Source organism: Botryllus schlosseri, chromosome 2 (genome assembly GCF_051294905.1).
Source record: "Botryllus schlosseri isolate E-star chromosome 2, Bs_hap1, whole genome shotgun sequence".
NCBI classification, from domain to species: Eukaryota; Metazoa; Chordata; class Ascidiacea; order Stolidobranchia; family Styelidae; genus Botryllus; species Botryllus schlosseri.
In genome coordinates, this window is record NC_137237.1 from 29,805,857 (window position 1) to 29,833,111 (window position 27,255).

A 27,255-nucleotide genomic window follows, 5' to 3' on the forward strand; every position below is an offset into this window, starting at 1 on the left:
CTTGATAAATACATGAGATATAAACCTCATGGATGGACGATCAAGGGTCTGCAGTATTCTACTTCCTCTTGGAAGTAGTTTTGACGGGTTTTTGAAATCTCTACTTCGACTTGTAAGTGAGTAGAAATTTCTTGCGCTACGCCTACCTCTACTTGTGTACGATCGCTGACTACTTTGACCAATTCTTCACGGCTAACGGCGAATATAGCATTAAGTTTTCCAGTTACGTATTAGACTTACCTAAGATTTAAATATAATTCACTCTTTGCGCTCATGTTCAATTTACCTTTTTGCCAGGTTGCGAGCCTCTACGAAACGTAGGCAGCGGAAAAATTCTGACGAGATTCACAAAGTGGAGACTGGAGGCAAACGCGTGACCATTTTGAAGATTCCAAAACGATTGAGGGTGCTCTTCTTTTGGGCCGACACCAGAATGGTTCAAAGGGGTTTGATGGTGGGTCCTTTTTCCGATTTTCATTTGCGAATTAGAATTCTTGAAATGCAGCGCGACAATCCATTGTGAATTTGAGATGAAATGAAAACGAATGATGTCTCAATGTGCGAGTTGAAAATGAATGTGTTTTGACATCTGGTTAAACAAACCACTGACTGCAAGGTCCTCATGCTTCTATAGTTGGCATTGTCAGATAGCAGTCCTGTTAGGATCAATCACATATTACCTAGCAATTAGGCGGAGGTAGTATAGGCCTGCCTCTTTGCTGATGCTACTGAAACGGAATGCCTTACAAAGCAGGCATGTATATTTAATGTTTGGTGTGAATAGCACCTGTAATAGTAGCTGGGGTGTTTTAAAACTCCAACTGCAATCGATCTCCTTTACAGAGATGTAACGTAGAGGTGCATTGTCGTAACTATTTTCTGTGATACCGCACAGTAGTCTTCGTGGTTTCGCTTGCAAATCTATATAGAAACTTGGTTGGAATAACGGCCATAGTTGTAGCAGCTAGTGTTTTTTCATAATTCTAATTGCCATCCGTCTCCTTTGCTGAGGCAGAACGTATGATGTTGCTACTGAAAGGTGTATTTTCGTAACTATTTTATGGGATGGTTAACAGTAGTAGCGACGAATCCACTTGCAAACCTATATTGAAACTGACTCATTTTCTGCCAATTATGCGCTGAGAAGGGGAAGAATTAAGTCACAGTCTTGACTATTTCTCTTTAAATTTTTTCAGTAGGCATAATTGTCTCCTGGCTCACTGATATTTGGTCAAAATTTTGCATCCATGCCAGTATTTCACTGAGACGTAGGTCAATATTTTGGGACAAAAAAGGAACCATGCGCAAAATACGCCGACGTAGGCCCTTTCCAATTTTCATATACCTCAAGTGACAATCCCATTTATCCTTGTGATTATCTCCGTACATGCAACTTCCAATTCATATTGAGCTATGGCTAGGGCTGAGCACAACGATTCGAGATGGCTAATCCGAGAGTCGAGTCGAGTAGTGGGGGTCCATTCTTTCAGGTAACGAAACTTGATGCTTTCACACCAAGAATAGGATTTCACCAATGAAAAATATAGTGTCAATGGTCAATGCTTCATTTGCCTACCAACGGAGGAGTCTGAAAAAGGTACCGTGATGATCGAGCCTCACTATGGGCCTATGTATGGTGAATTTCTGAAAACATTGAACATGACATCAGGGCCCTTCTTATTACACGGTGAACGATGTAGAACTTTTTCAGATATATTTCCATGTTTGTGATCCCAATGCTAATATAGGGGGAAAATATATTTCCAGGTGTGCCTGGTGATATGGTTTGCGCTGGTCATGTATGGCGACCCGCTCGGTAATCGTCAGTCGAAACCCGCCACCCAGTCGCCCGTTGAATTCCGGCTATCGACCGTGCCTCCAGACGGGAAATACGCATCGTACCGGATGTTTAAAGACAGAGCACAGGTACGGTGAAAAGGGAATCTGCGTAAATTTTGTGTCATTCTACTTATTTCCTTGCTGGCCTGGAGATAGCGTAGGATATGATTAGTCATATCTCCCTCAATGTACGATCTTGGAACTTGGAAAGTAGATAGGGAATTTAATATTGTCAAATACTGTTCTGGACATGAGATTTCAATCTGTCAGAATTCTGAATTCATTTCGTATCATGCACAACTCATTAGTCTCATGGAAATGAGCAGAAATTACATGTTCCTGCCCAAATACTGATGCATAATTCATTCATTAATCATGAATGTAATTTTGATTCAAATCCGGCCAAAATCTTCAACAAATCTGATTACTTTTCAAATCAATGCTCATCTATGACTCATGGGCACGGATGGTTGAAATAAGTCTGACAGAAACCTGGGGTTTGCTAGGAATTCAGCGTATAATCTCAAACCTAATCCAGTTTGTCAAAATACAGTAGGCCTAATCCATATCCTGAATTGGTTCCAAATCTAATCTTGCAACCCCTATTGCAGGTAGCCGACAATGGATTTGTTAAGAAAGGCAAGCTGCCTTGGAATAAAGCCGACTTGCAGCTTTACCGACGTTTGTCTTTCCGCCACTGGCCTACCCTGTTCGCGTACTATAACATTACTCTGGCCGGAAGGTATGTGGTTTCAGGCTTCTTGGTGTAATGAGTAGGCGAAACTCGGGTGAGCGTTGATTGAAATGAACTTGTACAGTGGCTTTCAAATGTTCAAATTACTCCTGTCCTGTATCACTTTTGCCATAGAATAGCATATATTGGTTACCGGGCTGCTTGTGGGAAAGGCTATTAGGCATAATCATTTTTACCATACCTCTCTGTGTATTACGTTTTCCGCATCCAAATCATATTATGGATTTGAATTCCAAAATCAAAATCGCAATCTAGTCCCATGAATTGATTTTGCTTATTCGCCTGGTCCAAGAACGAATCTACCGTAAGTCACATGGAAATTAGAATAGGACTCGAAATTCCATGCATGAATCTACATCCAATCCTGCTTATGATATTTGTAAATTGGAGCCAATGCTCAATGGTGATATTTGGTATAGGACCAACTAATTTTAGTCAAGTTAATCGTAAGATTTTCATTTGTTACGATGCCTTCATACGGTAAATGCCTTAGCCTGGTCAGGATATTTATTACATCCATTCACCACAAACAGTAGGATATTTTCGATAAAGCTCAAAGTCCCTATGAACTTGACGCCTTTAATGCTATTGATTTGGCTTGCAAAAAATCTACAAATAATATAATTTCCTGTTGCTCCAATCGATATGCAAAGATTAAGTCGTTTTCTGTAAAGCTCAAAGGATTATTGTCTAGTGATTGATCAGGCCTATACTGCGAATGCTGGAGCATTTTCAAGGCGCAGAAGCCTTAATTGAAAGCTTTTTGACTTCGACACGAACTGTAGAAAGTAGTTTTAAGATAACTTTGCATCAGTCCTAGGAGTGAAATGACCGTAATATGCGTGTTAAATAGCCCCCATGTCACAGTAACTGACTGTATTTTTGACGACAGCACCTATTCTTAGTGTCGTCGGTCATTTTGTGTTCGTCGCGGAAAAGGATTTTGCAATTTGCGAAGTAGCCATCTCCGAGTGACTGCTAAAAGTGTGCGGCCCCACGGCGAAATCTACTTTTTGAAGCCACATTATGCTCAAGTGCTTTCAACGCCTTCCATTTTCTGCTTCCGCTTTGAGTAATTTTAGGATTTCTCGGAAATTGCTATTTTTACTTGTAATTCAGTAGACATTTACAACATTACTTCTTCTACTTGATTAGTAACGCTAACTATTTTCACCACTACTGTCCGTCTCGCCTACTCCTATGAAGGCCCGTTTCCATCGCAGGTTTGTCAGCATCTTGCCAACTATTCCCATTTCCGTCACGATTCCGCCAGAAGAGGTTATCAAAGAGAAGGGATCGCACGGAGACGGAAATAATCATGTCGCATCACCATCTGGTTTGTCTTTATTTTGTGTTTTTGCGATTAACAGAGTATACGTTTTTGCCAGCACCGGTATAACTGATATTGCCAGTTTGACGCAGTATTTATTTTCGGGATAAAGTCATAAAATTTTACTTATTTGTAACTGGATTCGTTCCATTGGAACAAAGTTTCAATCGCTGAGTGACAGTCGCGATCATGTGCGATGCAGTTTTCGATGTTTTCACATGATTTCCAGCTAATGAACTGTCACGAGTCCTAGTGTTTCATGTTATATATCACCGAGAAAATCTTACAGCAAAATATCGGGTGTCTAGTCCTTGGCAATCTCGTCATTCACTTGGGCTCTTGACCCCACTTGAATTATGCCAAAATCATTGAACTGCAACATACGCATTAGCACTACAGGTCATGCAGTATGAAATTTCACTTCTACTAAACAGTTTCTAGGCAAAACTTTTCAATACTTAAGCTACTATACATACTTTGGGTTTTGTAAATTGGAAAATAGTTATGGTAGGCTATATGTTTGCATTTGCATTTGTGAGCAGCTCGTCGTAACTGCTCTGAGATATAGTCTCAGTATTGTGGTAACTGATTATATTTCTCTTGTGGTGTCATCGGTCATGTAGATGTAATCGTTGAGATGCAGGCTTGCCCTGCAATTCCAAAAGTAGCCACCATCTATCAACCGCTAACGGTATATGACCCTTCGACCAGATCTACTTTTGAAACTACTTACACAAGTAGGCTACCGTGCTTTCAGTCCTCCCTTCTCGTATACTTGGAATTAAGAACAAATCACTATGCTATTTCCGCTGCCGCATCGAGGCTGACTACGTCAAAAGAATTAACGCCCGTTCGAAATAATCTGAGACGGTCACCGCTTTGCATTCCATTCCCCTCGTACTTTTGTGACGCTCATTCACAAGGCTGTCATGTTTTGCAGACTCGTCGCAAGACGACAGCATGAGTCAGCAGATCTCGCCACTCCATTACCCGATGACGGGCCTGGACTATTACCTGACCCTGCTCGTCGGCGCCGTGGCCGGCATGCTGATGGTCTTTTTCCTGACCGTCATGTACCGGTGCATTTGCACGAGAAATTACGCCAACTGGCGAGCTCAAGGGAAGAGACAGACACGCTCGGGAAACACCAAGTACAAAAGCTCTATCGGCGACACGATACCTTTGGTGCTGACGGGACATCCGCAGGTATGCGTGGGCAGCAGTCAGGCTCGTAATGCCGATGCAAAATAGTATTCTTCGGTGTCCTTGTCCCTTATCCCTTGTAAAACATCACTAAATCAACGGCTTGGTTTCGTTCAAGAGATATATGGAAACTGATCATTTCCATGTATAAGCGTCAAAATGCGATGCTATTCAATTTTACGAAGCACAAAAAGATATTGTTTGTTGCACATTGGCGGATATCGCCACTATGCATTTCATTTCATTGTACTTGAACAAGTCTTACTGGTGAAATAGCAATTGCATACCGGTACATAAAAGACTGTTGTTTCAGGCATTACAAAACATTCGAACTAATATTGATTGTGTAAATACTGCACGTGACCTAAAATAGCTCTTAAACTTCGGATGATGCATCATCTTAACATGTCCTTTGACAGATGATGTTGTTTTAACGGAGCCTTTAGGGCGCATGTGCAGCCCTGGCAATTACGAGCGTTCTGGTATTGGAGCATATGGACAGAAAAATTGATATCACATAGCGTCACAAATACCAAACTACAACCTGATTAAGTCTCAAAGTAGCGAATCAAAATTTGAAGATTTTTCATTGATTTAATGAACAAAGACGACTGCTGTTATGTATTCATTCGGCCCTGAAATCTTGGAAATTAATGTTATTCCGCTGGCTACTCTGCAGAAGTAATGGAGCTATGTATGAACTTTGTGCGTTGTCATATGGTTGTAGCGTTGGCCTGCCTTGCAAAGTGGTTTACTCGAGCATCATTGGGGATTGTGGCATTTAGTAAATACTAAATAGGAAATATTTACAATTCCAAATTCTATATTCCTCGTGCATGAAGGAATCCATGTGTCTGGTACTGTCACCAACACCGATACATCCAAAAGTTCTTGGAAATTGAAAATGATGAGGAATTCATGTTCAAATCGAAATCCGCTTCAATGAAGTCGAGAAACTCATCTTCATATATGATTTTACATCAATTTTTCCGTCTGTGTGCTCACATTCTAGAACCCTCTTAAAAGCCAGGTCTGTGTCGGTGCCCTGCAAAGGTACGGTATGTTGGAACAACATTTTGGCCTACACCTACCGCGGGGTCAACGAACGTATGTTAAGATAAAGCACCATCCGAAGTTTTAGCAACACTTTCAGGTCACGACGAGTATTTACAGCCAATATTAGTCCAATGGTTTTGTAATTGTTGAAACAAAAGTCTTTCATGTCTGCGATTACCATGTCTTGTTTAAATATGTTGAAATGACGGCATAGTAGCGATGTATGCAAGTAGGCTATACAACAAACAATATGGGTTTGTGGTTTGATAAAAAAAGGAAATAACATTGCATTCGGACACCTATATTATGGTACTATGAGTTTAGGTAAGTGATTTCTTGAAACTAGATTTCTATTGGAAGTTTGGATTGGATATGGCATTTCTATTAATTTTCCAGTTATCATGCAGCAATTTTGGTCATTGTTGCATTTTGAATGGGCTTGAGTGGAATTCGAACATGATACAATGTGAATTTTGCTTATCCACTTGGATTTAACTCTAAGGGCGGAGAGGAGATACTAAAGATAAAGTTGGATTAGCAATAAAGTCTATTATCGCGTTCATCAGGATTTATCAACCCAGGATTAAGCAAAACCGGTTGATCGCAGCGCATAAAACTTAATTATCTCTGCCCTAAATACTGGATTTTCCTTTGAAAACAACAAATCTGCTCTCTCTGCAGCTGATATTGATAGGCACCCAGCGGAATTTAAGTTTCAACATATAGTACTCTTTTTCTGTATTGATTGTTAAGCGGCTTATTCGCGATATATCTGGTTTACAGGTTGTCGATTGCATTACCTGCGACTATAACCTGCTGGCTTCTACCGACCTCAGCGGCGAAATCAGAGTTTGGGACATCCATACCGGCACCTGTAACTGCGTTATCAGGCGGTGAGTGATAGTGCGATCTGTTACATAGATAATTCTACGAAAAAAATTACTGTAATGACAGGAGATTTCTCCTGACCCATATCTGATTTTTGCCTGTATATCTTGTATAGGTAACGTTCATCGTATCACACTAATCCCCAATACCCGATATTGGTCTATTATTTCAGATTTTTGCTGTTAAAGCATCATTAATTGTCATTTTTGTAGCCCTCCAACCAAGTGCCGATGAATTGTGTGTGCGTCTATATGGTATTCTGGATATGTGATTGGCGGTACTAAACTTGAATTTTGCTTTCAGAACCGTGACATTCATTGCAGTAGAAGTTATTAGACTTTTTGTGTTCCCCTTATCAAGAGTTTATCATAAAATTACAAATCCTTATTTATGCCTGGCAGAAGGAGTTTTTATACAATCTTAAAATTTTCCATCAATATATACCACTAATTGTCTATGTAACGTCTTCCGTGTATTGTATAATTTGTTTTTCTCTCGTCTCTTTGTTATGGCTACCAGTACAGCTGACTTTGCCTGGCATTCCTTGTTATTATTACATTGCTACATTATTCTTTGCCGATTTGGTTTTATTTTTAAATTATTTTAATATGCTTGCTATTGTGCCATTAACTCTTGATAAGGGGCACACGAAAAGTCTTCGAGTTCATTAATTCTTCTGCAATGAATGCAGCCCTGAAAGCAATATTGTATTCCTATCCAATCCTAATTATTTCAGAAGTCCTGTTACTTCAACCGTCAAACAATTTTATATCCAGAGGTGGTCAGTAACGAAGTACCTCTAATTTTTTGAAAATATTATTTTGTTGTCCCAGCACACAGTTCCGTTCCATTGAAACATCTGTCAATATTCTACCTGTAAACACCAATTGATCAAACTCTTTGGTGTACGCAGGGTGAACGTGCCCCCGCCTAAACGTGACCCCGCAGAAGGTGCCATCGATGCAAAGCCAACCCCTGTCGGTTATCAAGAAAGCGACAAATATTTTTCGCCACACGCTACCCAGATTACGAAAGGTATAGTAGATTTGGCAGAAGGGGAATCGACTTATTGCAATATTATTCTCAGAAATGGTAGCAATTTCTACATTTGCGATGTCAGTTATTAATGTAGGCCTATATGAGTTCACATATCTCAGCCATCTTGAAATTTACTCACGGTGACTTCAAGGTGATAATAATAGTCATTGGCTCGACTGATATCTGTGTCTGTTAAAATGTTGGTACTGGCCTGTCCAATGACGTCATCACTCCTACAAGCGTTCCAGTGAGAGGGCCTTCAGTACGGTACTCTTGGATTGATTTGTGTGGGCCGTACTAGTGTTCACTTCTTGGTGAAAAGTGCTATTTCTCCAACTATATGTACACCTCTTGGTTGTTTGACTTGAAGTAGCCTACTAGTTTCCAAGTGAGCTGGATTTGGATAATAAATAAATGAAGTTTATAAGGGAGATAATCTGCACATTGCTGCCCGCTAATTAAAATGTCCAATCACAGTATGTCACATTCGATATCAGCAGAAAGTTTTGGCTCCGTGCGTTCAGTCGCCTAAAAATTCCGATATCAGTCGGACTCTAATCATAATATGCGAATATCTTCAAGCCCATCATGTCGGGTTTGTATTTTGTCAAGTATAAAGGACTTGAGCAAACTGATGTGCACTGAGAAATGAAGTCAATTGAAACTGAAAAGCATCAAAAATACAGTTGCCTGGCAGAGTTGAAATGAATGTTTTGCAATGTTATCTTCATAATATCTTGTGCATTCCAAATCGGCGCCATGTTATTCCGGATGATAACAGATATAGGATGTATTTTTTGTCAAGGTCATTCGCGACAGAAATCTTGGCACGAATTATCGAGATCGGCTCATCAAAGGAGCAGTTCCGGCGTTATAAACATCCCGTCGTCGTCCGAACTTCGACCCCAGTCTGTCAAAGGAAGTCACTCTCCGCTGGGTGCCGAGATGGACTACTCGTACAGCATCAACACCGATTTCGCGGGTCAAGCGGAAAGTACAAAATTGAGAAGACGGCGTGATACGTCATTTTCAAGGTGATTGTCTGCTGTGTAACGATAGGCCAGTGTATCGTAAAGTTATAAGTTCAGGAACTCGGGTCAGGCTACTAGTGTTCCAGCAAAGAAAATTATACAATCCATCATACTAGCAATTTATACTATAAAAGTAAATAGAGAAATTGATGAAAGATGAATTACTGTGTATAGATGATGGGTTCTTAAACTTCTTTCAGCACCGACCCATAAATTTATAGGGGGATTTGTGTGTACTCCCTCCGTGAACTAGTTCGAACAAATCATTGGCAACCTTCCCACATATAAAACACTGTGTGTTTTAGATCCCATCGGCGTGAGTGATGAAATTATAACGAAATGAAATCTATTCTTCACTGCACGTGATCCAGTATGCTTCTTGTGGCGGCAAACAAAATACTGTGGTGTTTGCTATAATTAACGAAAATTATTACATAAACCCCCGTCATTGATGAGTGACGCCAACGGACTTTCAAAAGACAAACTTGTTCAGGATTAGCTGCATTTTCTACACATCTTCTTGATCACCATCGTACGATTGGTAAAACGAATTTTACAAGTTTGACTTGAAAGATCCCCGATAGTTCATCACCTACTCATATCATCCAATTTTATACTAGGCTACTAGATATTGAGGGATATGATATCTTGAGACAACGATCATGCTCCAGGCTTTCAATGGCAATTTTCAATTCAAACACAGTGTTCTAAACCTGAATCATATTCACAGAAATCCGACAATAAATATCATATTTAAATTTGTCCCGAGTCGTCAGATCTGTTTTCATATCCAAACAAACGCCTATCTCTGTTTTATATTCCAGCCTGCTTACAGAGGAGGAATACCTGCAGCGTGGATACGACCAAGGCTCTGCCGGATACGACTTTGAAGGTAGGGGGCTGTTCACTGGCAAATCTACCGTGTCATACTTGGTTACCTTATTAAGTAAATTACTTTCAAAACATCATTAATGGTTCTGTAGATTCTCAAACGTCTTGTTCTTACTGGTAGGTTATACTGCAGAGAAGATAAAACACTTTCCGTCTGCTGCCGTAGTATCGTTGACTATTTTAACCAAGCCTTCCCCTGTAGCGCGCTTACCTAGTTGCCTTTTCAAGCGCGGTTGCATTCCGCAGGCATCCTACGGGACAGCTACACTAGCCAAGTGGCCCCTTCGTCGGGCGTTTCCAGTCTCGGCGGTTTGGCGAAATACTTTCGCATGGACGCGATTCTCGAGAGCCCTACTGCGTGGCACCGGTGTAGGAGCTACTCTCAGCCTTCTATCGCGATATCGTCCAGCGTCGGGGCATTGCAAGATCCCGCGGTGGTGTCGCAGTTATCCCTTTCGGAGTTTCACAAAGGGCTTTTGAAGGACTTCAACACTTTGCATCCGGCTAGCTCGCCGTATTCGCCAGGTATGAGGCTTCAAAGCCCGTGTGGTTATGTGTTCTTTTAAACCAAGGGTTCATAAACTTCTATGTCTCATCACACCCTTATCAAACTCGAATATCTTCACTGCCCATGAAAAGCTTGATATCATTAATAACTTTGTAGAATACTTCTACCTTAACTGATCTTTTTATTCTGAAATACGAACTTTTGCATGCATTGTCCAGTGAAGTAGTTTTTGGAAGTTGCGAGAATTCATAAATGAGTCCGATTGTTGTAATGTAAAGCAAATTTCTCCGATTTTATTCTTTCTTGTCATTTTTCCTGGGCTTGGCTGAGTCGCTTTTCGATCAACATCCATCAATTCAACGTATCGAGAATTCCAACATTTTCGCCCCTATCTTCCTCTTTGATGGTTTTGCCTTCAGGACAATATCGCCAACTTTGAGAACCACTGTTTAAACTGTACTGTGCCATGATTATTTTAAAAGACAACCAAAGTTTTATACGTTACTGTGGTGTTGCAGAGTTAGGATGGTATTTGCTGGAAATTTGCGGGGATCAAATCAAGTACCGTAAACCGGGGTAACTTTGGACTTAAGGGTAACTTTGGACACTAAGCAGTAAAAGATTTAAATGGTTATTGATGGAAAAGGGTTGCCGCTGGATGTCCAATTCTTTTTCATGAGGCAAGAGTACCACAAGTAGTCTCAATAATAGGTGGATTCATTTCACTACCAGTTAAACGTGACCCAACATTGATAAATTAATGGCGGGGGTCAATTTCATCAAAATTGATGGCCATTAAACTTCTTACAACCAAACATAGATAGCATGTGATTCATAGATTCAAAACTTGGCAGGACATACCTTTAAGTAGTCTTAATCCATGGCAAAATTCTCAGTGGGTTCACCCTTAGATCAATACAAGAAAATGTGATGTCCAAAGTTACCCCATCAAATTTTATCAGAACGGGGTAACTTTGGACAGTGAAAAATGTGATATTTAGAACTCTGGAAAGTGGCTGCTTCATCTGTGTCAAGTGTATCGACAACTATATTCCTTATGACCAGCCTGACGGTTTCTTAAAATGGAATGAGAAGGTTAATAAATTAAGAGTTTGCAAAAATATGAAAAAATGGGTAGTCAATGATCTGAGAGATTGTAATCGGATGTAAGCTACTACAAAAACTTATCACATACTCCTAAAGATGTGCCTGCTGAAAATGGGATATCGTAAATTACGACAAATGTATACATCAGAAGACATAGGAAAGGGAAAGTGTATCTTTTGAAGAACAGTAATGTATTTGAAATCGGCAATAAATCACGGTAACATGCTTAATGTTTGCTGTAGATTGCTGACACTGCCAATGGGATACCCCTTATCACCATACGTTATTTATAAGTCCCAATTGGTGAAGGCATGAGGGAAAATTGAGATAAGGGATGAATAAGGGGGCATTAGCCTTCATAAACTACCTATTTTTATTTTTTTATTTTTTTGGGGGGGAGGATTAGGTAAAAATCATGCAATAGGCCAGACATATACTATTTTGTTTCAGTTTTAGCCAATGCTCTCATCAACTCTTACCAAATAAGCCTCATTTACGAGGTTTCATAAACAATAGAGTGTAAAGGCATACAAGAAAATACATTGTCCAAAGTTACCGCACATGCAGGGTAACTTTGGACACGGATAATTTACAAAAATAAGGTACTTATTTATGACCATGAAGATTTTGGACTAGGTAATTCTAATCTTTGCTCCATGACCCCTGAAAAACACAAAACTTGCCTCTCCTACACCCTAGCATTTCCAAGATACAAAGCGGAATTGTTGAAAATTGTCCAAAGTTACCCCGGTTTACGGTATTTCAAGTGATTCGATTCCAAATTGAGTATCAGTCTTCCAACCGAGCCGAATATTTGAGCATATTGGGATGTACTACTTTCAATATTCAAGTATATGCAGCATACGTGGGCCTACCTTTTATGCAACCTTGAATGCTAATATCAAATGTGTCTGTAGTTTTCTTTCGTTACGCAGGTTTAAGTAACTTGAGCAGCGAAGCTTTGGATGAGTCCGCTATGTTGGAGGCTTGGGGCAGTGATGTCGGGCAACTGTCTCCGATGTCATTCCCGGGAAGTCAAAGTAGCTCGCCAGGTGAGGATTCGTTTGATTCTTTGCAACATGAAGCGGTAAGTAACCTCGCAGTATCTGGGCTATTTACAGGCCAAACATTGAATTATTGCAATGGCCTAATTCAAATCAGCAGAAATCTTAAATCTAAATCCGGCCAAATTCTGCAAATTCGTGTGCTCAAATCCAAATCAGGAGATGTCTTTGCCAAGGTAGTGATGCAAAAGCAGGTTTAGGACATTTGCTTGCATCTCAAATCTTCCATATCAAAGTAGACGAACGTTTTTAGAGACATCAGTCACCATTCACCTTATTACGATTTTCTTGACGCAACGGAAGTATCGCAATATCAGGCATACATTCATTGCATGTTCAAATTCTCAATCTCAGTCTTCAATTTTTCTTAGGCTCTCCGGCTGATGTGGAAAGTGGCCCGTCGGTATGGTGCATGGTCGGTCTGCAAGACTTTATCATTACAGGATGCGAGAACGGAAGAATTGAGGTATTTTCCAGTTTTGAATCTATAGATAGATGTGTGACAAGCAGATAACGGTGCATTTGTTCCCTATCCAGTATTCATTTCGCCTCGTGTCCAAATCCAAGTCTGGAAATTCCTGAAGTTTGTTCAAACTTGGCACAGAAATTCGAGTTTGTTAGATATGTCATTTTGAAATAAAAATCCAGCTTCAAAATTGACTGCCTTGAAAAATCAGTATGTTTATCTGAGCATGAAATGATATTTCAAGCACTTAGCTCCACATCTAGTTGTCTGCCAGCGTTGTTCCGTGTATTGTATAATTTGATTTTCATGCGTTGTCTTTGTTATGACTTTCACATAGCTACTGGTACAGATGACTTCATCTAGTGTCCCATGTATTGCGAGATCCTATTTTGCCAAGTTGGTTTTCGTTTAGAATCTCTGTTACAATGTCGTTAACTCTTGATAAAATGTCACATGACAGGCCATTTTGAGTTGGACAAAATTACTGCGACGAAAGTGGTCGTGTAAGCAATATATCCAGTTGAGTAACATCATCCATATTGACTAAGTTTCCCTGAGGAAGTGAGTAATGTTGTGTTTCTGGGCATCATGCTGCTGTTGGAAATCCACAGCCGATGCCCATTATTTCCGGATAGAAGTCAATGTCCATTTCGCATACAGATTTGAAAGACTTCGATTCTGAGCATGGATTATAATTGAAAATATAATCAAAGTTATAAATTTCGATTGTGTTTTAGGTATACTTGGATTTTCACTCTTTGTAAATAGTCATGCCGAAACTGTGACTGTAAAATACTAAAGCCGAGTCCAATTGAAATTTGCGAATCTGGTTTTTATTCGATCCGAATCTTTCCTCGAGCGGAGGTCAGTGTTGGGAACCCGAGTCAAACTAATGGTACAAATCATGCTACATCCATGTTAATCTCTCTTTCCTTCATATTGAGGTAAATCGTAATACCATCAAAATCCAGGTTGTATCCACTAGCTCAGTTCATTCTTGATCAAAATCCATGGCTGACTTTCGACGAGGTCGGCAACTGACGAGGATCACGTTCTCTTGTCCGTAGGTTTGGGACGGCAAGTCCGGAGTTCTGAAATGCGCCCACGACGTGGGCAAGGAAGGCGTCGTCGGGCTGGTGGCGGAAGAGAAGAAAATTGTGGCCGCCCGCGTCAACGGTAGCTTGGACTTCTTCGAAATGGAGGCCACGTCATTCCATTCGAACACAGTGCAGTACAGAGGTGCGTACGCAGTATAAACTTCAGTGTCGTGTCTAGATCCAAATTCTGCTCAAGGCAGACCATATATGGCTCCTTTCCTTTGATAATAATTTTCTAATTCTACCGCAGCCTTGCCTTGATGTTTGCCATGAAGGATGTTGAGAATTTTGACGCAAAGAAGAAAACAAACAAACAAATGAAAAAATGGTCATTGCCGTCTTGTTGTCTTATTATTTGACATGACTTATTGTATTATGCCATAATTGAATTTATAAATATAATGGTTGTTTTGGTAGAATGTACCTAATTGCAGATTCGTGTAGTCTGTCTTTGTGGGAAGAGCAGAGTTCTATTTGCCAACAATTACGATATCAAAGCTCAGTATGATTCCAGAGTCATCTTATTTTGCCAAATCACAATACCCATTGATGATGCCACAATATGGAGATTTGGAACAGGCCTCGGTATGCAAAGCTAAAAAAATGCCGGGTTGCTGTCCTGTTTGCAACCAAAACCTTGCACATCTCCACTGTGTTGTGCTTGCTGGATGATATCGGTAATTCACGCTACGTTCTGTTTAGGTCCCGTCCGAACGAGACACGTTTCCAATTGCATCGAAGACGTCTCGTCGGGTGACGTACTCACCCTTCAGTTAATAAACACTGTTAAAAGCGCGCACCAACAACCAATCACAGCATTCAAGGTGAGCTTGAGCATACAGCATAATCCTTATATGGAAAGAGTGAATGCGCTAATCTCCAAATATTTATCTTCCTCTCGTTTAGATGGCGATTGGGAGAGTTGTAACGGGCAGTTTCGATCATACGCTGAAAGTCTTCACGATTCAAGACGCCCACTGCCTCTTCACACTCTACGGACACAAAGCACCGGTGTCCGCTCTGTTTTTAAACCGGGTACGGCCTGTAAGAATGTATCATATCATCATAGAGATGTTACTAAGTATATTTTGAGTCAATGAAGTTTTGGTTCATATGCTACACAATATCAGCGCTGTGTACTTAATTAAATTGTTTTTGTCTGCTGCACGCTGTCAAGAATGGAATCCGTTTCCTGTTTCTTTCGTTTAGTGTTGCTCTCTCTTATTTCATGTTTGTTTCATTGCTTGTTTCACTTTCCTACTTGAATGACGGAAGAAATTTGATGATATCGCATTCAAATTTAGAAGACCCCAGTCAATTTTATCTAATGTCAGTTTGGGCGTTGAAAAAGGATCTTAGTTCACGACTTGAATGTTTTTCAGCACCGCCTCCTGTGTATCATGACTGACAAAATAAATTCTCTTTCTCTCTGTCTGTCTCAATGTTGAAACTGTGTCTTTTTCGTAACCGGGTTTTCTGTTTTGTTGCAGAGTCCAATAGCGTGGGCTGCCAGCGGCTCGTCGGACGGCACGATACGACTTTGGGACTTGCTTTCCGGGAGATGTCTTCACATGCTGGATGATCACAAAGGTTGGATGAATTCGTTTATGAGTCTAAATTTCTGAAGTAGCCACGGCTACTAAAAGTTTGCGACGTATCACCCAAATCTACTCTTTGGAATTACTTACACTTTTTAGATCTTTATTTCCTACTTCGGCTGGTAAATGAGTAGAAACTTTAAGCACATCTGTGTGTCGGCAGAAAATCTCTGCAAAATATGTTATACGACAATGTTTTCGGTATATTTTGATGTCAGTAGGTTCTAATTTTAACTTCACCGGAGGAAGCATTGCAAGTAGAGTGATCAAAGCTAATGTTGAAGTACTCGGCAACGGTCTGTATCTCTGTAACAGCCATATCCCACAAGCAAACCTCTGTATGTGCATTACACGTCTCGAATTCTAATTGAAAGTGTATTGTATCGGCTTGTGGTTATTTTACAGCTGAGGTCACCTCGATACAATGCACGGATACACACATAGTTTCAATTGCACAAGACGATCAGTTATGTATTTGGACGCGGGCAGGCGTCCTGCTTCACGTCCGGTGTTTGGTGAGTGTCTGTCATGTCTTTCCTTGAACAGTAACGTCAAGTCTGATTTTGCTTTTTTGTAGGATCCCGGTTGTTCGGTGGACATGTGTCTGTTGGGAAATTCCTGGTGCGTCACCGGCGGTTCCGGGCATGTTATGCTGTGGGACTTGAGGTAATGTATCTTTTATTAGCTTAGTAGGTCTACTTGCACTGTAGCAGAGATGAGAATAGATTTTTAATTTTATTTATACATTGAATTTGTGAATATTGTGGAATGTTTATTCGCGTTCCTAAAACAATTCAAGCTACTATCGTATATCGACTTGAGTTTGAGCATAATACAAAATGAATTCAGGATTTCTATTTGCATTGGAACTCATGTGCACACAACAGAATTTAGATAACTGAGTCATAATATCTACGACACCAACTCTGCGGTTAGCGAATGTGTCCAAATTTATAGTCTAACCCCCAAAATCTGAAACTGGTGACCGTGATTTCGATTCCCAGGTCGTGATCACAGACGCGCGATATCGCAGAGCAGTAATAGGCAACACGAGGCCCGCAGAAAAAATTATTCAGCTCGCGAAACTTTTAGTTTAGTTACGTCTGAGATATCCCATTCGGGACTTCTGAGCTGTCACAAACTGCATTGAAGAGTAAGCAATTTCTATGTCTGTGGGAGTCACTAATAATGGACTTGGCAGGCTATGTGGTGGCTCACATAAGAAGCTTGCGTGTACATGCATAGGCTCAGCTGTAGGGTTTGTACAACAATATAACATGGACTAAGGGCCCCGAAATGGTGCAATGTGCAAATTGCGGTACGTGTATACTGTCGTCAAACTTGATTGGGATGAATTTTTGTGAAATGCCATATTGATAATACTGCTCACGGTTGTGATGTAGGCCAGCTTAATAAAATTGCATGCAATACCGTCATCCTTTCTATTGATGAATTGTTTCAAATTATTATTATTATCTATCGTTGTGCATACAACTACAAGAGCTGACCAGTGAATTCGGCAATTGGTCAATTTGGCATTAGTAATGTGATAACTATTATTATAATGAAAGCGATGCATAAATATTGAATTGATAAATTCGAAAATGAATGTTTCACCAAATAAGCCGGTAAATTGTGATATAAGCCTATGATGGCACTTGGTATGTATGTATTAATAGCTTCTGGTTCTAAGGAGTAAGGGCTAGGGTACAGGTTAGGATTAGGCCGGGGTAGGTTGGGATTAGCAATATGAGGCTGCCCATTGCCGAATTCACTACAAGAAAACTATGTCCCAAATTTGCGGCCCGCAGTCACATTCAGTTTTTTTTCGCCTGCCGGTAGAAAGGTCGTGATTTTGAGCTGATATCGTTATAGCTGATATATTTCGTAGATTGGTCAGATACATGAACTGTGTCAACTAGAATTTCTAATTGTTGGCAGATATTTGAAAAAATCAACTTATACTAACTGCATTTATTTGCAATCACTACTAGTTGCTGACGAGTGTCAGTCTAAAATAATCGGGTTTATATCATTATGAATTTATTCAAGTGGATAGAGACGGGTGTGCAACTGATATGTGAAGAACACTTTTCGTGAAGGCTTACTTCCTATCTAGAGTTACGGGCACGGTAAAGTAAATATACAAGTTGAATTCGTAGTGAAATGGCTAATTATGACGCAACAATGTCGGGTTACGAAATAACATCAATGTAGTCGTTATAGATCAGTAGAGCATTACCAACAATGCGCTTCATTGAAGATTGCAGTTACCGGTAGACGAAAACTCGCATGAGCATTCCCCTGAAACTAGATGTACTCCGTTATCTGTTATAAATCACCGCCGCTTTTTCTTACTAGGAACGGCGAGCTGGTGCGTAGGATCAAACTGTCCGAAGACACATCGGGACTGACTTCGCGGGTCACCAAACTGGTGCCTGTCGCAAATTTAGCAGTCGCTTGCGACACGGGCAAGGCACTGCAAATCGTCAGTTTCCCTTCGGTGTTGGAGAAAGTCGATTGAGTAAATGGAATTCCTTGTTAAGCTTTTTGGTATTTACGTACGGGTCCCCGTTGTTATTTATTCGAAATTTCCTACTTTATTTTTGCTGCTTGTTATATGCAACTTTGTGTATTAAAATGAATTTCGTAATTGTCTGTGTTTTGACGGCACCGGTTTGAGGCCGCCAGGGTTTGCGAGGAAAGTCTTACAACGATGCCAATAAGGATTCCTGGCATATGGCCATATAGTTTCGTTTCTGACATAATTGACAAAACTTCTCAGGTTGAATTCACGTCCGTGCAGTATACACGCGCACGCACATCCTGGTCTGCTGATCAGGCTTCGCTGATACCGTGCGTGGAAGTTGTTAGGATTCAGCAGTCAATTTGTGAATGAAACAATTGCCCATGCTATGAGACTACAATATTCCTGCTCTGTGATGTGGCTGTAAACGAGTAGACCCAAAGCTCTTCATGCCGCGATATCAGCCATTCTTGCTGAAGTCGAATATAAAAATCGTCCACCATCGATATTGCTGATCAGTACTGTCCAACCTTCACGTTCGATACCTAAAGTTTTGAATGTAGTTTTGACCTGCCTATGGTGCATTTCCTCATGATTACCGGCCACGCTCTTCGTTGGCGGCGACTTCGAAGCGAAGCTAGCAAGTACTAACTTACTACCGAAAAATCTGCTAAAAAATCAGTTGTTCCGAATGAAGATTCGAAGTAGACGAACTTATGCTATACGCGTAAGTCACATCCTATGCCTGGGCTCGCATATTTACTTGGCGACTGAGTACGGAATTATATCATCACTCCGATTCAGAAGATTGTGCCAAAGAAAGAGAGTAACGAAGCTTGTTCCAGCACCCAGCATTATTTGAAAATTCAGGGACTCTTTTATATACCCAATCCGAGTTATCGAATATTCTTTTCTCTCTTCAGGGGAGATAGCGTGTAGTGGTGACTTTAATCGCGCCCGCCGCCCGGGCAGCCGGGCTACGATTCCGCGACGAAGGTCATTATGGGCCCCCCTTCCCCTGCGTCACTGTTCTTGCAGCTATAAAAAAAAAAGCAGAACAGACCCGATGAAAGAGCTTGCTTACAAGAAATGGAAAGAGCAACAAAGAACCGCGGAATGGAGACAAACACCGAAGAAAGAAGTGCGACATCGATCAGGCCGAGGTGGATGGCAGTTTAAGAGACCGCAATTGCAACTAGTCGTTCGGCATCCTCCTACCTGTTTATTACATCGTATTGTACATTGTGTGTGTCTTGTTCAGATAAAGATATTTTCTGACGATTATGTTCTTATCTGGATATTCTATGTCGAATTCATCCGCACTAGCGCGGCGTGTATATAGCTTGTGCAGTAGCATGTACCGACGCCACTAACTTTCGCGACAAAGAGAGTTTAATTGAGGTTGACAGAAATAAAAGGAAATCCCAGAAAAAATTATTTGATTTAATCGGTGTCCTGGTCGTCCTGTAAATCATCATCTTCTTCCGTACAATCCATATCCTCGTCGAAGAAATCTTCCATTTCGATGGTAGCTTCTTCGCGAGTCGGAATTTTCGTTCTCACGCAATATTCCTCGACTGTTGAAGGTACGGTAACGCCGTCTCTCAAAGCTTCTTTTTGACTGTCGTGAACCTGAAATCACAGATATTATAGGTCGTAATTTACAGTAGGCTATGTCGTCAAGACGCGTTTGGCAATCAGACTTCAGACGCACAACTTAATCACTTGCGACAACTTGCGGGAATAACTTTCGCATTGCTAGGCAACCGGCAATAATAATCATGGCAGTGCAGAGTTCAGAGTGACCCGTATTCTGCATCTCCATCGACATCAGAAAGAGAAATGCGTACCTGCTGTTTAACAATCTCTTCGTATTTCGCATTTTTTCGGTCAACCCAATCTCTAAACATCACTGATGCATCAACGTTGGCGGGCGAGAATGTATTTGGCTCATTTAGCAATGAGATCACGCTCAAAAGTACCGTGCGGACGTTTTGTGTTGGATTCCATCGCTCTTGCGGTAATTCCCCGCCTTGTGGATCGTCGATTGGCGGATGAAGAATCGATATACATACCTGAAACAAGATTGATAGCTGCATTCGTTTATAAGCGAATTGTCATGGCCACTTTACTCACCTCGCCATTAGAATAAACATTTGGATGCCAAATATTTGATAGAAACCGGAACGTGGGCGGTGAATACGGGTAATCGCCGGGGAATCTCAAATGCGCTTTGAAATACCCGCCTTGATAGAGAGTGCCCGGAGGACCGAAGATGGCTACCTGCCAGTCGTACAGGTTGTTTTCGTCGACCAGCGTGATTTTGAAACCTTCGACCGGTTCCTCCTGGATGTTTTTGAGTTCCTTGGCCAGAGCCTTAGCAGAACTAGCCATCGGAAGAGCCATGACCAATAGAGAACCGATGACCACGAACCGAGAGGCGCGCGGCTGATATCGATTGCTCAAAACTCGCGCTGTTACTGATTCTTCGGCACTCTGTTAAGCTCCTGTGACGTCACAATCTGGGGTGTTTCATTTTGCGTTAGTAGTTTCGAAGAAGCGTATATCTTGGACTCGCGGCAATTTCGGCCCTCATCACAAGGGACAATTGTATATGATAGTTTTGAAATCGAGTTATTACGCGCGTTTCGCATTGCAATCGAAATCACCAGATTTGGTAATAAGCGCCATTCATATTTTAGTGTATTGCTATTTTGTGTACTTTCGTAGGATACTCAAATCCATACTAAATAGCATCTACAGATCTAGGTACCTGGTGCCGCATCAAGGTCGAAGCTCGTGTTGCAGTGTCATTGTGTTATGGTCATGTAACGATACGTTGATATTGGTCGACTTCTATTTGTATTGAGGACTACTGCCTACATATCAAAGCCTTGTATTTATGCTAAAGCAACAGCACCTTCATAATATGTTGGCAAATTATTTCATCAGTATCGCTTGGAGACAGAGTCTTACACCACGAAACGCTATGTCGACGCGTGGACTGGACAATAATGTTTATTACGTAAGATGCAGTCCCAACACATCGATTTTTCGTTATGTAAAGCAGTTATATAATATCAACATAGTAATCAATAACAGTAATTATCAGAGGTGGTCAAAGTAGTCAAGAAAGCTACTCAAGTAGAAGTAGAAGTAGCGACGAAAAAATCTACTCAAGTACAAGTAGAAGTACTTCTTTCATGAGCAACCTAACAACTACTTGAAGTAGAAGTAGAATTGACTGACTTTAAAAGTAATCAAGTAAGTAAGTAGTTGTGAAAACGATCCTGATTGGATGGATTATAAAAAGGTGCAAATTGAGCTATGTGATAGGTGACGAGCTTGATTCATATTGATGCATACCAGCAGGTATCCAATTTTCAATAGCATTCGTCCACATCATTGGGTGAAAATGATAGTATTGATAAGGAAATGCGATACTGATCCTCTGTTTTCTCGAACAACGCGTTTTGGAAAATAGTATGGTATGGCGCCATCCCCCTACAAGGCCTGTAGTTTAGTCGAAGAGCAATATGGAGAAGTTGTATAGGATACGGTGTAAACACTTTGCGCGATTAGTAAACGTTAATAAAAAATATGGTGGACCGTAAAAATGCCATATTGTGTAGCTTTATTTCCAGAACTTAAAGGCATTACTGCAATTGCTTTTATACTTCAACATGTATGTTATTCGGACAAAAGAACTGATATTAATTATAACTCAAAGTATATGATACTGAGAATTGAAAGTGAAAGATAAATACTACTTCTAAAAGCAGAATATGTATTTCATGTTTTTAGTCCAGAAAGTTTCGAAGTTGGTATACTAAAACACTCTTCCAGATTAGGACACAATATGGACATATATATGCTATATTACGATATGACAAGAACATGCTAGATTGCGAAACATCAGTTTCAAACGTTATGATGAGCCATATATACATACTGTGATGAATTAGTTCATGGGTGAAGGCCGACAATGTGGTGTGAACGGAACCACGCCAACCCGCCACCTAAATTATATTCACCGATACTTTCGTGAAATCATACTGGTAACTCCGTATCCACTGCGCGCGAAGCGCGACGAAAATTCTGTGCTTTTCTAAACTTTTATGAAAATTAAATGTTAATACTCCGTGAAAACAGCTCCAAAATTCCTCAGGCTATCTTCCTAATTGGAAGATTGAACTACTTCTACTTGACAAACTGAAAATAGCGAAAAGTAAGTAAGTAGATCACAAAATATTAGGGAGTAGAAGTAGCGAAAATCAGATCTACTTGAGTAAGTACCAGAAGTAGAGGAAAACTACTTGAGTACTTCGAAAAAGTAGATGTACTTCGTTACTGACCACCTCTGGTAATTATTAGCCAATTGATCAACGACAACACGATCCAGTATTCAGCTCCTGTGGTCGAACACAGAAAACTAAATAATGACCTATAATCCTCTTGCGGCGGTAAATAGTGTTGAAGAGTCCCAGTTCAGATTAGAACCAACACTGTGCCAGGAAATTGTAGGCCTACTGCAAACCACAACTACCGCGCTAAGCAAGCAAAAGTTTGTCAAGATGACGATAGGGCAGGGGTGGGCAAACTTTTTGGCTCGCGGGCCACATTAATTATCTGAACACATTGGCGGGCCGCGCTATACTAAACAGAGAGTATTAGCCAAACACGCAATGATTTTATTTAATTATATAGTGACCGTGTTAATATGGAGGTAATACAAATGTACATTTAAAACAAACTAAATATAGGCTACGTGTCAAAATATATTGACAAGATCTTGTAAGACGGTCGTCCTCAATAACCAATTTGTCAGAATTAGCGATCAAAGTCGCCTGTGTCGATTCATGCAAAAGGGTGGAAATTTGAGATTCTGGGAAACGAACTGTTAATAGATGTGCCGATTCTACTTTTGCTTTGCGCATCCAGGATACACAATGCTGACAGCATCATAGCCGTGTTTCCTTTAACTACGCTTCTACCATATATTGAAAATATAAATATAAAATACTTCTGAACTCATCGAGGATGGATCATAGCTAACACTCGCATGAATAGTTTTTTTTTTTCAAGCTCAGCACTAAAAGTGATAAGCGCTGGTAAAACGAATATTGCTATCTCTGTTTTGACTTTCTGTGATGTTTAGCAAGTGATGAAACCTTTAAAGATGCGTGGGCATTGAGGTCAGACTATTGCAGTAGCAACAAAACTAAGAAATAAACATCATAGTAAGACTATAACTTATCAATGTCATGATGAAATCTATTAAGAAAGAGTTTGGTCAAGTTGCCGCAATAATTAATTTTTTAGTAGGCCTACGCAACACTTTTGAGGGTTTCGGGGGCCGCATAAAACCAAAATTAGGCAATGGAATACTTTTTTGTTCAAAAATACAGGACGATAGGAAGGCTGATGCATTGACGAGTCAATCCTCATCTGTGATTGGGCGATTTATTATAAGCATGTCAGAATTTATATGAGGCTATCTGCTATTAATCGAGTGCTGTCGTCGCAGTGATTCCGACAATTCAAATACAAGTAATTTCAGAGCACCAGACCCGCTCAAAATGACCAAGTACTGTGAAATTCGGCGTTATGTGAAATAATGCGCCATCGGCTATCGAATTCGCGAACCGGCGGTGTGGTATGAGGCTGCGAAGGCAAAACATACATAACAACTAGCCTATGCGCCAGTAGGCCTACTACATGTTTAGTAAAGTTGTTATGTATGTAACCATGCACAATCAATAACGACCGAACGGGTACCTGTATTTTCCATACCCACAATCAATTGTGAATATACCATAGCCGTTTCTTCTTCTTACGTTGCCTGCATGTGACGAATTCTGATGAGATATGAAGATTACCAGTGAACTCGGCCCATGACGAATTCGGCCCATCGAACTCGGTCCATTACGAACTCGGCCATGACGAACTCGGCCATGACGAACTCGGCATGTGGTGAACTCGGCCTATGGTGAATTTGTTAATAAAAATTATTATAAACGTTGGGAATTGTTTTTATTAATAATTATTAATAGTGAATTGGTGGTGGTGGTGAACATGTCGTATGGATTTTATTCCCACTGGGGGGGGGGCGGTATCGTATGTCGGACGTATAAAATGTTATATTAGGCATGTGGAGCTGTGTAATGTTGATGAAGAGTGCAGAACCTCGAGGATGATGTTCTAAACCAGTGGTTCCCCACCTTTTTCGACTCATCACCCCCTTTTGAAGCACCACACCGATCATCGCCCCCTAAATATTGGGAACCAATAAAGGTCAACTTTTCGGCTCCACCTCAAAATTACACTTTTACAGCTAAATTTTCTTCGGGGTGCCTATGGACAATTAAACATAAATGTATATATATCGAAGTTTTCGGTCAGCACAATGGCATTCCTTTTCGGCCAAGGTCTTCTCGCTGCTGATAGTTCTGGCATACTTCACAGAGTCGTATGTTACATGGCCTATAACTTCATATGTCGTGGAGCGTCGTGGCGCAGTATTAGTCGTCGCCGAATTCTCCATTTCCATAAATTATGCGTATTGTTGTTGGGGGAAGGGTACCCTAAAATTGGGGGTTTGGGGTGCGGCAGTTACGGTTCTGACTCCATATTGCCGTTTTAACGCGCCATCGCCCCCATCGCCCCCTCCGTTGTTTTTGCCCCCTATCGCCCCCTTCGTCCGTTCTCGCCCCCCTACCGCCCCCTTCGGTAATTTCGCCCCCCTAGACCGCCAAATCACCCCCTGGCGGGCGATATCGCCCACGTTGGGAACCAATGTTCTAAACGGAAAAACTTCATTGCAGATGTGAAATCGGTGTATCCCAAGATTAGGGTTGGGGGATATGATCCCAACCTTAACCCTAATCCTCATCCAACCCTAATATCCCTAAACATAAGCCCCTCAAACCCTAATCTTGGTATACACCGAATTCACCACGTGCGATGACGTTTTTCCGTCTAGATCAGTGGTTCCCAACGTGGGCGATATAGCCCCCAGGGGGTGATTTGGCGGCCTAGGGGGGCGAAAATGACGAAGGGGGCGATAGGAGTGGCCAAAATGGACAAAGGGGACGACAGGGGGTGAAAACAGCGAAGGGGGCGATGACGCGTTTAAACGGATATATTCGGGTCAAGTCGGAGAAATGACCTTTTTTTAGCCAACCCACGGAAATTTAGTTGCAAAAGTGTAAAATTCGACATCGAGCCGAAAAGTTGATTTTTTTTTAGTCAACCCGCCGATAATATCCCTCTTCCCCAATCCTTATATCTCTAACCCCCAACCCTATCAACCCTATAGCAGGGCTGTGGAGTCGATAAATTTTATCACCGACTGCGGCTCCGACTCCGACTCCACACATTTTGAATATACCGACTCCGACTCCGACTCCGACTCCTGAGTCTATAAACGTACCGACTCCGACTCCGACTCCTGGGTCTTTAAACGTACCGACTCCGACTCCGACTCCCGACTCCGACTCCAGCATTATTACCAATTTACTTCGAAATTATATGACACATTGTCGGTTGAATGACTATCATACAACCATTAAACATATGCAAACATATGATTAACGGTGGCATGCTAAATTGTTTCATTGTGGCACAACTCGAATTATCCACTTTGCAATTAACATGAAAGAAAGATTTGCTAAATATCCTTCCTTTTTCAAGTTTTTATAACATGGAGTCTCTAATATCCTGAAATGTATGAATCATTCAAATATGGCAGATATCCAATCCTGTACGATAAAAATGTAGAGGGTTGTAGATAAAAATCCAAATGTAGCTCTTGTGTATTAGTCAGCAACTAATAAAGAGATTGAACTTACTAATTTTGTCATTGCACATTATACTGATTACAAGCACACACACTCTTACTACTAATGGTATTGGTCATAAATGGAATTTAGTTAAGTAGTCAAAGACCATAATAGCCTATGTCTAGTCTACATGTACTTAATCAAGGATTGGGATTTGCAGTATTTCTTAATCATTTGTTCGACCCAAACAGCTAAGCTACACTACAAATATTTTTAATTTTGTCAAGTGGGAAGCATCGTTTGGTCATATTTAGATCATTTTTGCAATTTTACAAAACCAGCCGATGCATTTGCTCTGTCACGGTATCATGGTATAATTCCAAAAATTGCATCAATTTTAACTGCATCGCGAAAACGCATATTGCGATTTTCTTCCCCTGTGCAACTGAGTGGTAATTTGCAATTAATGTCAAATTTTATCTATATCAGGGGTCGGCCAGAGGGACACATGAGATTTACGAACTATTGCGCGGGCAACTGGAATGTTGATAACCTTTTTTTAGTCGTCCGATAGGAGAGAACCGAATTTGGTAACATTGCAAACAAGACTTACGCTCTAAAATTGATAACAATTCGTCATGAAACTGTGCAGTGCGCAACCAGGCCGTGGTCGCGCCAAGCGCGAAATTTTTTTGCAAGATAATAACTGAATTATATCAATAAATATGTTGCTAACATACATTGGGGGTCGCATCTGTATACCACTGGGCTCATTTCGAAAGGACAGGATTACTCGACGTTTAGACATAGCAAAATTGACGGTATCAGTGATTATGTCTCTATCATTTTGTGCAAATATTTTGTCGACGATCTCGTTGCGAGTGCACAAGCGAAGTAGCATGTTGGACGACACGTTATCTCCTAATTGCGAATATAGTTAGACTCAATTCTGTGAATAATATGTATTTACAATTTTCAGAAGGGGGTCAAATACTAATGTAAGAAATCTAGTGACAATGAATAATGCGAAATAGGCCTACCGAGAAAAATTTCAAGTCAAATAAATTTGCTATGAAA

The 27,255-nt window shown here is 40.8% G+C and overlaps 3 protein-coding genes and 1 long non-coding RNA gene across 5 annotated transcripts in view; 1 reads left to right on the plus strand and 3 right to left on the minus strand.

Annotated features, from left to right (window-relative positions):
- Positions 1-18,523, plus strand: part of LOC145457511 (sterol regulatory element-binding protein cleavage-activating protein-like) — a 94,403-nt gene extending 75,880 nt beyond the window's left edge. Inside the window, exons 11-29 of the mRNA XM_080335732.1 lie at positions 298-454; positions 1,768-1,926; positions 2,451-2,581; positions 3,817-3,929; positions 4,864-5,129; positions 6,966-7,075; positions 7,984-8,105; positions 8,914-9,142; positions 9,964-10,031; positions 10,277-10,555; positions 12,581-12,697; positions 13,081-13,175; positions 14,243-14,414; positions 14,975-15,096; positions 15,179-15,307; positions 15,763-15,862; positions 16,276-16,385; positions 16,448-16,536; positions 18,232-18,523. Of these exons, the coding sequence (XP_080191858.1) occupies positions 298-454; positions 1,768-1,926; positions 2,451-2,581; positions 3,817-3,929; positions 4,864-5,129; positions 6,966-7,075; positions 7,984-8,105; positions 8,914-9,142; positions 9,964-10,031; positions 10,277-10,555; positions 12,581-12,697; positions 13,081-13,175; positions 14,243-14,414; positions 14,975-15,096; positions 15,179-15,307; positions 15,763-15,862; positions 16,276-16,385; positions 16,448-16,536; positions 18,232-18,394 (2,731 nt within the window). The 3' untranslated portion in view covers positions 18,395-18,523. The remainder of the gene's footprint in view (positions 1-297; positions 455-1,767; positions 1,927-2,450; positions 2,582-3,816; positions 3,930-4,863; positions 5,130-6,965; positions 7,076-7,983; positions 8,106-8,913; positions 9,143-9,963; positions 10,032-10,276; positions 10,556-12,580; positions 12,698-13,080; positions 13,176-14,242; positions 14,415-14,974; positions 15,097-15,178; positions 15,308-15,762; positions 15,863-16,275; positions 16,386-16,447; positions 16,537-18,231) is intronic.
- Positions 1-27,255, minus strand: part of LOC145457855 (uncharacterized) — a 383,081-nt gene that overhangs the window by 297,212 nt on the left and 58,614 nt on the right. The window lies entirely within an intron of this gene.
- The window catches only part of LOC145457620 (putative ATP-dependent RNA helicase DDX17), a 169,169-nt gene that overhangs the window by 56,210 nt on the left and 85,704 nt on the right, over positions 1-27,255 (minus strand). The gene's annotated exons all lie outside the window — the stretch shown is intronic.
- On the minus strand, positions 19,772-20,871 carry LOC145434401 (ubiquitin-conjugating enzyme E2 R2-like). Its single transcript, XM_080311753.1, has 3 exons — positions 20,534-20,871; positions 20,248-20,472; positions 19,772-20,029 (listed from the first exon to the last, which is right to left on the minus strand). Exons 1-3 carry the CDS (start codon positions 20,801-20,803, stop codon positions 19,841-19,843), a joined length of 684 nt encoding a protein of 227 aa, XP_080167879.1. The 5' UTR covers positions 20,804-20,871; the 3' UTR covers positions 19,772-19,840.

Bases quoted from the DNA above. Each gene is read 5' to 3' on its own strand.
- LOC145434401 (XM_080311753.1), bottom strand. From the start codon at position 20,803: ATGGCTCTTCCGATGGCTAGTTCTGCTAAGGCTCTGGCCAAGGAACTC. The intron at 20,473-20,533 runs GTGAGTAAAGTG...ATCTTGTTTCAG, and splicing joins ATGTTTATTCTAATGGCGAG to GTATGTATATCGATTCTTCA. The intron at 20,030-20,247 runs GTACGCATTTCT...CTGTGATTTCAG, and splicing joins AAGAGATTGTTAAACAGCAG to GTTCACGACAGTCAAAAAGA.